Source organism: Amphiprion ocellaris, chromosome 17, assembly GCF_022539595.1.
Source record: "Amphiprion ocellaris isolate individual 3 ecotype Okinawa chromosome 17, ASM2253959v1, whole genome shotgun sequence".
In the NCBI taxonomy this organism is placed as follows: domain Eukaryota; kingdom Metazoa; phylum Chordata; class Actinopteri; family Pomacentridae; genus Amphiprion; species Amphiprion ocellaris.
Window position 1 is genome coordinate 5,748,122 of NC_072782.1, and position 13,447 is coordinate 5,761,568.

At 38.0% G+C, this 13,447-nt stretch overlaps 1 protein-coding gene across 3 annotated transcripts; it reads right to left on the reverse strand.

Annotated features, from left to right (window-relative positions):
- Window positions 1-679: 679 nt before the first annotated feature.
- Window positions 680-9,866, reverse strand: LOC111579032 (protein TBATA-like). 3 transcript variants are annotated; one of them, XM_055019075.1, is made up of 9 exons: window positions 9,732-9,861; window positions 9,256-9,444; window positions 6,457-6,627; window positions 6,248-6,336; window positions 5,762-5,911; window positions 5,362-5,443; window positions 3,291-3,459; window positions 3,159-3,199; window positions 681-2,473 (listed from the first exon to the last, which is right to left on the reverse strand). In XM_055019075.1, the coding sequence occupies exons 2-9, from the start codon at window positions 9,440-9,442 to the stop codon at window positions 2,391-2,393; spliced, it is 972 nt and encodes a 323-aa protein (XP_054875050.1). In that variant the 5' UTR covers window positions 9,443-9,444; window positions 9,732-9,861; the 3' UTR covers window positions 681-2,390. The 3 variants fall into 3 exon arrangements, with proteins under 3 accessions (XP_054875051.1, XP_054875050.1, XP_054875049.1); XM_055019074.1 differs by having other exon boundaries at window positions 682-2,473; window positions 9,256-9,468; window positions 9,732-9,813; XM_055019076.1 differs by lacking the exon at window positions 5,762-5,911 and having other exon boundaries at window positions 680-2,473; window positions 9,256-9,468; window positions 9,732-9,866.
- Window positions 9,867-13,447: the final 3,581 nt, after the last annotated feature.

The following is a 13,447-nucleotide window of genomic DNA, read 5'->3' on the forward strand; positions in this document are numbered from 1 at the left end:
CAGTGCATCCTGCTCCTCCACGCTCCTTAACATCCTTCCTGTTCCTCCACTCATGGCTGTTGGTCGTCTCTGGGTGTCGTTGTCTCGTGGCCTCGGTCCCTCTGTCCTTCTGTCCCTCTGTCCTTCTGTCCTTCTGTCCCTCTGTCCTTCTATCCCTCTGTCCTTCTGTCCCTCTGTCCCTCTGTCCTTCTGTCCCTCTGTCCTTCTGTCCTTCTGTCCCTCTGTCCTTCTGTCCCTCTGTCCTTCTGTCCCTCTGTCCCTCTGTCCTTCTGTCCCTCTGTCCCTCTGTCCTTCTGTCCCTCTGTCCTTCTGTCCCTCTGTCCCTCTGTCCTTCTGTCCCTCTGTCCCTCTGTCCTTCTGTCCCTCTGTCCCTCTGTCCTTCTGTCCCTCTGTCCTTCTGTCCCTCTGTCCCTCTGTCCTTCTGTCCCTCTGTCCTTCTGTCCTTCTGTCCCTCTGTCCTTCTGTCCCTCTGTCCTTCTGTCCTTCTGTCCCTCTGTCCTTCTGTCCCTCTGTCCTTCTGTCCTTCTGTCCCTCTGTCCTTCTGTCCCTCTGTCCTTCTGTCCTTCTGTCCCTCTGTCCTTCTGTCCTTCTGTCCCTCTGTCCTTCTGTCCCTCTGTCCCTCTGTCCTTCTGTCCCTCTGTCCTTCTGTCCCTCTGTCCTTCTGTCCTTCTGTCCCTCTGTCCTTCTATCCCTCTGTCCTTCTGTCCCTCTGTCCCTCTGTCCTTCTGTCCCTCTGTCCTTCTGTCCTTCTGTCCCTCTGTCCTTCTGTCCCTCTGTCCCTCTGTCCTTCTGTCCCTCTGTCCTTCTGTCCCTCTGTCCCTCTGTCCTTCTGTCCCTCTGTCCTTCTGTCCTTCATGTGCTGACTGGGAAATCTGAGTCAGCTACATGAAGAGGTCTATTCTTGATAATATCTGGCTGAATGTAACCTGATCTGCAATGTCATAAATAATCGTGAACAAAAGTTTACATACACTTGTAAAGACCTTGAAACACATGCATCTTTGTCACAAATAACAATCATACATTTTGGTTCATTCAAAGATATATTACAGGTCTTCTGGAACGATGACAAACTCTGCTGGGTCAAAAATATACATACAGCTACTTGAATTATCAGTTCTAGTGATGTAGAAAGCTGTGGGAATCAATTGAAAGTGCCATGGCCTCTTAAATTTTCATGAGTGATTATGACTGACTACAGCTGCTTCCCCGAGTCAACTTAATTACAACCCATTTGATAGACTCAAAGTCGAAGGAGCAGAGTACAGATATGAAACAACAAATCTCGACTTCAACAAGTGAGGAAAGTCACTTGGAGCCATTTCAAAGATGTTTCAGATTACAAAATCAACTGTGCAATCAGTTGTTTGCAAGTATAACAAACTGAGGTAAAAACAAAATGGGCAAAGGAACACTGAATCCAAAATTAGAATTGCTGTATGTATATTTTTGACTCAGCAGACTTAGCCATATCAGTGAAAACCCCAAAATGCCCGATTGCTTTTTGTGATGCGTGTGTTTCAGTCATTCCATTCTAGAAAATTAAGAGTTGTAGGAGTCATGGGAAACTCAAGGCTGTCATGATCTACATTGTCTTTCAGAGTGTATGTAAACTTCTGTTCACAGCTGTGCTCCTGTACTGTACAGGCATTACTGAAGACATTCAGCATTTTATCCACAACAGAAGGGACACAGAGTAAGGAAAGGAAAAAGGTTCCTCCATCATACAGAATTATGCTAATGTGTGCCATGCTTTATGCATGAATTCAAGTTCACATTTCTCAAGAGAAGTCTCTACTTAAAATCATGTTAATTATACTTTTGGACTTCATATTTTTCAAAGGAAATAAGATCATCTGTCCTGCTGCAGATCTATGTGCATTTAGCAAGGTAGGTTTGCTATTCCAGGTGCACCATTTAGCATCCTAAGTGACACTGTGTTGCTAAATGCATTGCAACTTATAACTTTCTGTCTGGAAACAAAGTCAACAATGTTATAATGCAATATGCATTTCTACTTTGATTTTGGCATTTTTAGTTCGATTAGATCATGTTTAGGTGCACAAAATCATTTTTAAAAATCCAATTTGAAATTTTAATTCACATCAAGCAACAGTTCATACAACGCTGCCTAATATGGTGCCAGACTACGTCAGACAGCTGATAGATAATATGACATCATCCGCAGCATGGGGCAACACTATTACAGCTACAATATATGGTGTTAATGAAGTGCAAATGAAAAGCAATCTGGTGAAGTCCTCTGATGAAAGCAGCATGTGCACACAGAAATATCGAGGTATAAAGCAAACATGCTAAGAATAACCTGTGATCATGGGAGCAATAAACAAAATTATCATACTGCAGTTATCAGCACAGTCAAAACGACTTTATGTACTCTGAAGTGCAGGATCCTGAGGATGATCCTGAGGTCCTGCATGGATTTCAAGGACCTCTGCATCTCCAATCCTCTCTGCAAAGAGACACTCCAGTCAGATTCCTATAGGGACAGCACTTTTACATTTGCCACCTGCTCTACTCTGAAAAGAATGGAAACTCATTATGCAATCAGCAGTTGTTTTGGGAATGTTTAGTTCTTACTTGCACTAGATAAGAAAAGTGCTCTTTTTCTGCAGCTACATATTATCGTAGATACAGATCATTGAATCAATGACATACTGTATAATGCAAAAGAGGCAGCATTTTGTCTACATTGTACATTATTATCCATGCAGATACGATACAGACAGATATTGCGCAGTGAGAAAGACTGCAGGACCACTGCTCTGACTGTTTTGTGATTATTGTGAAACTGCATAGTCTACACCCTTTAAGAAAAAAAATACAATGGACAAATCAATCAAGAAAATTTGACAGGAAGACAATGAACATTTCAAAAGAGGAGCTGGCTGAAGGATTTTATTGATTCTCAGGGTTTCCTCTGGTTTCATCAAAAAGATTGATGCTAAAAAACGTCACACTTAAAATTGATTGTATCGTATAAGACAGAGCGATGTTACTTAATCCAAGGATGCACATAAAAGGCAACTGCATAAAAAAATACTCAATCATGGCAATAAAAGAAGGAGCAAAAAATGTTGTGTTCATAATAAACAGCAAACTGAGACACACAAGGAACAGAGGAAGTGTTGAGTTACCTGGTTTGTCATCGCCGGAAATCGGATTCGCTTTGTATGAGCTGTGGAGGAAAATAAACAAGATTGAAGATGTCAAACTTGAAATATTTGCCAGCAGAGAAAACTGATGAAAATGTGAGTCATTGCTCTGACCTCGTTCTCCAGGGTTTTCTCCACGGCTGGTCAAATGATGGACTGTACGCTGGTGGAGATGCACCTGGATGAAAAGCCTGGAGCTGCTGGAAGGTTCGCTGGTTACGACGGCCTGAGAGGTCGACGCCGTCCAGAGCTCGTCTGAGCATCCCCATCACAAGGTCCTTCTCTGAGGGTGTGTTGAATCACATAACACCAGCAGAAGAGTTATCACAGTAATACAGGAAAATATACGCTTTCAGTGGTTCACTCAGAGAGCTCTATGAGTTGCAGTAATTAAATACAGAACAGAAAACCTTTTTAACTGGAGTCCTTAAATGCATTCATCATTAAAAAAAATATTTCAGTATCAATAATTAGCGCAGATGAGGTTCATATTCACAAGATGCACCAAAAAGAAGAAGAAGAAAGTGTGCACAGCTTTTTTTAATCGATTCAAGGCAATATTATACGGCCGTGGCTCACCAAGTGAATTAAAAGCCAAAGAATTATAATAAGAGAGATCCATTACTATGAGCTATAATGCCACTGGTACCACATCTGATTGACAAGTTTCTGAGATCTCTGTTGTCAATAAGATCAGTCATTACCTAAAAAAGTATTGCACACAATCAGTCGCATGTTAAATGCCTTGTAGTGAATAATCAGCGCTGTGCAGAAAGTAGATGTCCCTCTTTTGCTGGATTTAAGAGCATTGCCTCTGGGCTGTGGTTGACACGACCTACCAACTACTCAATTTTCATACTTTGAGAGAGATATGTATTGATAAGAATCTATTTTTAACAATATCTAAGAATGAGTATTTCAGTTTGGATTGCAGCCGTCTGCAGAGGACATTTACAATGGAGTTATGGGTATTTCTAGATGCTTTTGTAAATTATTAACTATTATCTATTATTATTTACTATTATTATTAACTCTCAGTGGTCTGCAGGAGGCAAAGTAAAAAATAAAACAGTCTGATTATTTTCTTTATGGTATAATTCGGGCACATGGCCACAAGTGATGCAAGACACTGAATGAAGAGCCATGAATAACATATAGAAGTGTATGTGGCAATATAATAAGTAGAGAAGAGAAAACATTAAATAGGAAATCTATTCAATAAATTGACAACAGAAGGCTATTAAGCATGTTAGACCGAAGAACAGGGTACAGTAATGAGCATTAGTGTAAAATTTGAGCCACAAAACAGATTTTTATCCATTTTGCATTTTCAACGTGACCAAATAACTGCCAAAAATATGTATGCTGTGGGCCTACAAACCCCTCTACTGATATAAATTAATTGTCACTAATGTTTAATGTGCCATTTGATAAATCATGAGTGTGTGGGAAAAGTGCACAGTGTCAGACTGTATAAATCAGTCTGGAAACTACAAATTTATAACGAAGCTGCAGGTGATACTTCTTTGAACCCTAATTTTATAATTTATGCTGTTTTTATATATTTGAACTCATACAATGTTCAAATAATTTAATGAAACTGACTAAACATTAAGAATTGATATGTATAGGGCATTTAGAGTGTAATTATGGGTATTTGTCCATAGTTTTATTAACTTGTCTGTCATAACTGGGGTGAACATCAGATTCTCTACAGCAGTCGGCAGGTGACACAGTAAAAATTCTGATTCTTTTTTGATATAATGCAAAACCTTAACCACACCAGTTTGCAAAACATCTGATGTATAACCTTTAGTAAGCTATATGCCGATAGAAACTTAAAAAGGAATTAAATTGCAGTATTCATTAAAGAATTGATATTAGAAAAATATTTAGCATGTAAAACCCAAAGCCAGTGTACAGAAATGTCTTTTTTTAAATGTAAAGTAGGGCAAGATCTGAGCAGCAAACTTATTCTGACCATTTGCCAACCATCTGAGAAATGCCTAGTTGATATAAATTCACTGCCATTGGCTTGTAATGTGTCATATATTATACCATTTGTGGGTGGAAGCAGACTTTGAAAGGCTCCTGCAATAGAAAGCATTAGTCTGGAGACTCCAAATGTAAGTGAGAGTTGGTGGTATTTATAACTTGGCTGTCCATGTGGAATGACGTGTTTTACCTCTTTGGCCTGCAAGCAGAAGCCACTGCTGCACTGTGGACAGCGAGTCTGTCTGCAGGATCTGACAGAGCAGCTCCAAAACCTGACACCAGAGCAGCAGACCATCACAGCATTAGCTCACAATCCACAAAAACTTCACAACTTACATCAAGCGCCTCATTAATCTCCCGTGGTTCTCTGTGACAAAGCTGCCTCGAAGGCTATTTTTTAACAAGTGTAACTTTAGACCAAAAGCTTTGCTCTCTGAATTATTTCTGTGACTTTGGAAATCTGCTTTTAAACCCTTCTTTACTGAGATAAAATATTACTTAGCTGTGCTTCATTTCAACGCCAAACTACCCCAAAATGCCACTTTTTGATGATTACAAAGGAACTCAAGATCAGTGGAGCTGTGAGTCACCGTGAGTTCTTGATCCTGGAAGGGTTGAGGATACTTTAGGTGTTGGGAATGAGATCTGTGCAGGTAAGACTTGCTGGATGGAGGGATGATTCTCCCAGTATCAGCTGAATACTGAGTCTTTTGGTGCACAAATTCATCCTCAGGTTGGTCCTGGAATATATCGATACATGCATCCAGTTTAATATCTACAGGGGCTAGGAGGAGCCATACAAAGAACACTGCCATGCTAGCAGCTTGATTCTTTTGTTTTGTCAAGCACTTTATAGCTAGAATTGGGCAAACTGTATACAATGTTTCTGCATGCTAAAAGCTTCTTTTGCCATATTACAATTAAAAATTCCACTTCAGGTGATCTCTACTGCTAGAAAAGGGCATATTATACTATTACACTGAAATTTTAGTGCAAAGAGGTATGTTGTAGCTTCAGGCAAAAACAGTAGCTAGGCAAAAAGTGTGTCGTTATCTGGATAACAGCAATATACATACCTCATTTTTTCCCAATTGTGCTCGAAAAGACAGATTGACTTTTGCAACAAGTTCTTTAAGTTCATCCCTCCAGGCTTCTGAAAACAGTGCTGCGAAATAAATATGGGAAATGACTCTCATTATTCTAAATCTAAATTGCATTCTTTCATGGCTCAGCTTCAGAAAAGTAATGAGAAAATTTAGGTGCCCTGTACGCACTTAAACCTCACCTGATTTGTTATTGTTTCCGCTGACTGCATGGAGGTTTTGAGTGAGTGGGAAGGTAAAAGCGGGCCCGGGTGATTTCCTGAGGACGTGGCCCTTGAGAAGTGGATGAGGAAATAATGATGAGGTGACACACCAGTCATCTCGTACCATGCAAATTGGCCTGCCATTGAGTCCTGTGGATGGGAGAGCAGCTTGGTAATGACTATGCAAACAGAAGATAAAGTACTTCAGAAGTAAGGGACAATCAAACCTGTACCCTGAAGAACTACAGCCATTAGATTGCCTGCTAAGACTAAATGCAGCAACTTCATGGCCACATCAAGGAGAAAAGTGACTCTTCTACCAATAAAGCAGTCGTCTCTTACATGGAAGATATTGGTAATACAGGTGCCCAAAGAGCAGGCCATGAAATATTTCATTTGAAGTGTATGTAACTTGTGAATTATTACTAATCTCAGGCATGGACGCTGTCAGGGTTAATGGTCTCATTTATCTTGTCATTTAATGGATTTTCAAATCATCACCACCTGAAAATGTGGGTGTGAGACTTTCCAGTGGTAGAAATTTTACGCAAAGCCTCAAAGTGCTTGGCAGCTGCAAAGAGAAAACCCTACTTGGGGGAATCAGAATAAGCTGCACATGCAAAATTATCACATGAACATATTAACAGAACAGTTTTTAATGTAACAGGAAGCTATTCAAGCAGCGTGAATTGTCTTAGCATCCGCTAACAAGTCTAAAAGCTCATCTCTGTCCATCAACTTTACATGTTTAGAATTTTTCTCCCAGAAAGTAATCCCTGCATATAATGGCTCAGAAGTAAGTATACCCTGTTGCTTCTTCTAGAATGTGCCAATCTATGAAATCCCTGCGTTTTTTTGCACCCACCCACCCACAGCCACTCACTGCAGCCCAAGCACTGCAGCTCACCTACAACTCAGCTTGAACACCACAAAACTACTCTGCACTACATAATGGCAAGTAGTAATACTGGAGTAATTTATCCATACATGTTTGACCAAGAAATTGAGGATTGGTTCCTTAGGTTTGTTCTGTATGAGACTCTGGAAGTCTAATCTTTCCAGAGATTCTGTGGTTTTAGGGTGGAAATGCTCAGCCATGGTGTCGACTGCTAATTTAATTCATGATTTGCCTTCCAGCATATACACAACACTATAGACATGTTTACAAGGTAAAAAGCTTGATTTCCAATGCAATTTTTAATACAATTGTGAACATTTTTATATAACAATGCATGGTATCCCTGATCTTTCCTGTAGCTTCACCAGAAGACTGAAATTTTGGGTTGTTATTGAAAAGGAGCTTATACATGTGTTTAATAAGGAAGATCTGTTCCCTCATGAATATGAGCTTTTCTGCTGCATTAGTCTTTCCATCAATTCCATTTTCCCATGCAGCCAAAACACTTCACTCTCAATCTTGATGTCTCTGCTCCCATCCAATAATCTATCCACGACTCAATCAGGCTGTAGATTCTTTTAAATCATTGCAGTTCTGTCACTTTCTCCCAGCTGCTGAACGTTTTATCCTCCTCCTCTCCATCTGCACATTATCACAGCTAGTTTCCATTAAACCATCTGCTAACTTTGCAGTGGGTCTTGTCGTCATGTCTTTTCTCCATTGTGTGTTGTTTGTGTTGTTGTTTTGTCTGTCATTCTATGCACTCCTGAAATCACTTCAATATTTTATGTATTTTTCAGCTGTTAAGTGTTTTATGCAACTGATTTACTTTAATCTTACAAAGCCATTGGGCCAAATTGACTGTTCTCTATTTTTTGAGGTTTTTGACCATTGTTGCAAAACTAATTATCCTGCTGTCAGCTTCAGCTGTGCTTTGTTTTTAGTATTTACATGCAGGCCATGTTAGCATTTAGCTCAAAACACTGCTGTTTTGTTTAGTAGAATAGATTGAAAATCAGCAAGCCTGAGTCAAAACAGGACAAAAGGTACTTTTTGTCATGATTAAAACAATCTGCAAATGATATCTTGATATAAACATGTCCACAAAACATTAGTTTCATTTTTACTTTTTTATGTAAGATTTGTTTTTGTGCTTCTTTCTTTTTTTTTTAATGAATCAAAAATGATGAAAATAATGACAATAAATAGAAATTTAAATCATGTTCCAAACCTCTCTGAACTAAGAAGGAAATCAAGGTTCAGCTTGAATCAGTTGCTGTTTCTAAGCTTGTTTATTAAACTTTCAGTCGATGCTGATCTACGAAAGAAACCATAAAGTGCATTTTTGGTTGTTAACCAAACCAATTACTCAATATGAAATCAATAATCGATCAATAGATGCTAAAGTGCTCAGGGAGACTGCAGTGTCAGGTGAAAATTCTCTACAGTTCCCTCTGAATGGAAACGCAGGCAGGTGTCAGAAATAATCTGTTTTTTAATTTGTGTTGAATAGAGAGTCAATTATGGTGATCAATAATTGCTCATTTCTCCATCCAGTAATGATCATGATAATGAGTGATAACAATTAAACACAGCTCTAAAAAATGCATATAATTATTTGAAAGTTGTTTAGAGGAGAGGAGAGGAGACGAGAGGAGAGGAGAGGAGAGGAGAGGAGAGGAGAGGAAAGGAAAGGAAAGGAAAGGAAAGGAGAGGAAAGGAAAGGAAAGGAAAGGAAAGGAAAGGAAAGGAAAGGAAAGGAAAGGAAAGGAAAGGAAAGGAAAGGAAAGGAAAGGAAAGGAAAGGAAAGGAAAGGAAAGGAAAGGAAAGGAAAGGAAAGGAAAGGAAAGGAGTTAGTTTAGAGACCTTGTTCTGCCTACCTTGAATATGTGTCACCCGGTGTGGATGAGGGTTGTGCCGGGAGAAGAATGAGTGGTGACTCAAGGCCCCAAAGCGTGGGCTGCTTTTTGTCAGTGTCTTGGTAAATTCAGTGTTGAATGGGTCTTGATTTATTTGATTGTGGCTCCTTTCTCCTGTCGTTCCCTGGGAGTCTGGTGCTGTAAACATATCTGAGTGATGAATGGTAGTTTTGTCTAAATCAGAAGGAGAAAGAAGAAGTGAAAAGCTCTTTTGATATGATGTGACAGAAACACCAAAACCTTATTATAGTAGTAGTTTTTTGTTTCAAAGTTGCTAAAAACTAAACACCTGAGAACTTATCAACTACCCTGGTGCACACAACTCTGACTTCATGAACTAAACTTCAAGAACAAGTAATGTGTGTTTTGTGTCTGATTGGAAAGAAATGCATCAGGTAAACACATTTTGAGAAAATAAGATTGAAGGACCACTTTACCTCTGAAAATAGGGTGCAGCTCCAAACTTCTGGTAGTCAATGTTTGCGTTGCTTTGGTTACTAAGAAACCTCAACTAAACAATGGCATCTGTGTACTGGCACACTCAGTCAGGAGTTTAGACTGGATGTGCAAAGCAAGTGCGATTTACCTATTGTATAATATTCTATAATTATGTATTGTATGAACAGCTGAAAAATGAAATTAAAGAGACACTGTACCCGACCACACATGTAGTTTTATCTGGCTGTAGTTCTATGTGGAGGAACAAGAGAAATAAACAATGTCTTACCAGAAAAATGTGTTTGAATTGAAATTTTAAACCCTAAAAACTATCTGCAGATGTTAGCTTCTCCTCTGCTCATGCATATATGCATTTTAATGCAGTCCAGTTCCTGATAAATCTGTTTTTATTTAGCTATTATTCAGTTTTTCTGTTGTCAGACTGTGGAAAAGTGTGAAAAAGTTCACTGGCAAGTTTTCAAACTGCTGTTCTGTTTTGTTAAAACACTGATTTTATGACTGCAATGTTATCTAAACCCCAGTACAGTGATGAGTTAACATGAACAGATGGACAATGAATTCAGCAATTATTTCAAGGTAAAATAATTGTTCAGAGAGAAAGTTAGGAGTGACTGAAAGCCCTGATCTTGCACTGATTCATGGCTCAGCAGTGTGCTGGTTGGTCAACTGTTTTGCTCTGCGTGGTTGATCATAGATGCAGAGAGAGTTTTCTTCCTGAAGTGGGTGTGGACAGCAGTTATATTTAAAGTGACATACACTGAAACAAGCTGTTTAGAGCTCAAACTGAAATTTTCCCTGATCATAATTGAAAATTGACACACATAAGAGTTTAGATGCAGTTGAGAGTGATGGCTATGTGCCTGCTGTTTGTCTTCATTGTGGTTTTGTTTCTGTGTGTGTGCATTTCATTTCATTTATTCATTTGTTTTTGAAATGGTACAATTTGTATTAATGTACATTTTCATGTAAATACAATAGTTTGTAGTCATACAGCTAATTTCTGTGTAAAGTCTCACTGGCAGATCAAAATTAGGGAACATCATAAGACCATAACTGAACAAAAAAAAAAATATATATATATATATATATATATATATATATATATATATATATATATATATATATATATATATATACACACACATATATATACACACATATATACACATATACACACACATATATATACATCCACACACACATATATACACATACATATATACACACACACACACACACACATATATATATATATATATATATATATATATATATATATATATATATATATACATACATATATAAAATGATAACACTTAGTGGACATAACAGACAGAAGTTGAGATGTTGAGGCAGCTACCAACCACTAATTAATTAACATTTACACATGATTCTATTGCAAATCTCTTTGTTGCTGTTGCCCATATCTCTCTACATTATTGCAGTCATATTACACTTATCTATGAATGTGTATTGTTGAGTGAAAGAAATTAACCATGGGTTGTCATCAGTCCAAATCAGGTGAGAGTCGTTGTTCAAATGTGAAATCAATTAATAATTTTCATAAAGAACAATCTGAATCTAAGTCTGATGCATTCACAGGTAAAGTTAAATTTCATGCATCTATGCTGGTCAGTGTAGCAGGAATCCAGTCATTAGCCAGAGCTAAGAACACAGACGAGAAACTTAAGATCATTGCTCTTTTTCAGGAAGAATGGAGTAAGATAAAGAATAAAGAGGTTGAATCTGGATTTAACACAGAACCTGACTCACGATCAGGCTCAGTTTCAGGAAATGGTGATGTAGAAAAAGGACAGAGTAATGATGAGTTGATGAAAAAGGTTTAACAGTCTGCATGTTATTCATGTGTTTGTCTTCAAAGTGATCAGATGGAGGAGTCAGAGCTTTCTGAAACTAATGCAGCTTTCCCTAAATGCATGATTGTTAACACAGCTGTGTGTCAGGTTTGGAGCTTGGTGGAGGCCAGAGATATAGTGTTTAGTGTATCAGATCCTTTCACTAGTCTGATGAAATATCTTGATTGGTTGTGGGTTACAGCTATATTGTATGTTGTGGTTCCAGAATGAAGAATGAAGTTATTGTTGCACTGTGTTTTGGAACAGAGTGGTCTGTGGTTGAGGAATCTTTTGATTTACTTCCTACTGAGAATGTCCAGTGACCTGACAATGTAGATGTGCAGACATGGTTAACAGAGAAAGTTAAAAAGGCAGTATTTAAACATGCATGCTCTATTGTTAAACTTTACAGGGTTGATGTTTGTGTGTAGGATGATGATGATGAGCTCCTGGCAACATTTATTGAATGGTTTGAGGAAATGTGGGAGTCAGTGATGGGTTGTGATATTAATGACAATGCAATGGTTTTTGGCATACTTGTAGAGAATGTACATTGTGAGATTTCTTGCAGGTATAGAGTCTGACATAAGTTATGGTGTAGTAGTATGTGGGTAGAGTCAATGCATGTGTTGATGGAAATGGACAAGGATGGTTGTTTCTCCACTGAATGATCTGCTAAGGTTGAATAAATGTTTCAGGTCACAGATCAGCCACAGTGTCGTTTTTGTCAGAAGGCTGTTTCCTGAACAGTGCAGAAATGCAGACAATGGTGGAAATGTAGGAGAATGAGACACTGGGCCAGAGACTGCAGAGCACCTAGGAGCTAATCAGTAGAATGGAATGTTTTCAACTTAGTAAAGTCTAGAGTTTAACATTCCTCTATTGAAAATCTAATATGAACAGTATTAAAAAGGAAAGGGATCAATTCAAAAAAAAATTTTTTTTAAATAAAATGGATCTTTTCTTTGACATGACTTCAGCATGTAATGGTTTGGTATTGCTGTGCTCAATACTGAGAAACGAAAATTTCAGCTGCTGTGGATTTAAATGAATGATAATGTTAAAAGTTAACTATATTAAATAAATTAATGCCTCTGTAGTAAATAAACTAGTGTTAAACTTTTAACCTCTGTAGTTTAAGGAAATTATATAAATAACTAATTTATTTGTGGTTCATCATGAGAAAATGAAACTTCTACAGAGTAAATTGAGGGCAGGATAAATAGAAAAAGAAGATCAATTGGTAAAATATATTACAAGGTATGCCTATCAATACGAGAGCAAAATATTTTGTAAAATGCAGTGAATCATTATTTAAATTGAAGATATTAATTGATAAAGGAGCTATACTTTCTGCTGTATGTTTCACTGATAATGTTAGTATTTCTAGTTCTAAATTAATCACTGTAGGAGTTTCAGACACCCCATAATTAAATCATTTTTTGAACAAGCTTACATTAGAAAAGTAGGATTAGATGTGGAACATAGTTTGTGATTCTTGCAGGAACACTTTTGAGTGTGATGGGAAGAGAGTTTCTTAGTAAATTAAACACTGGTATTAATTGCACTTCAGGTTATTTGTTTGTAGACAATAATAAAATCAGTTGAGCATTTGTAGTCAGCAAATGATTTTTAATATTGTTAGACTGTGGCAAGTTTTAATATGAAAGGCAGTGGTATTGATGGTTTGTCTAGTTATTCCTTTTAAAAAAAAAAAAAGGTTTTTGTTGGCATTTCATTAGACAGCTGCAGTGAGAGAGACAGGAAACGGGAGAAGAGTCAAGGGAAGACATGCAGCAAAAGGCCACAAGCGGGAATCGAACCCGGGCCAGCAGCAA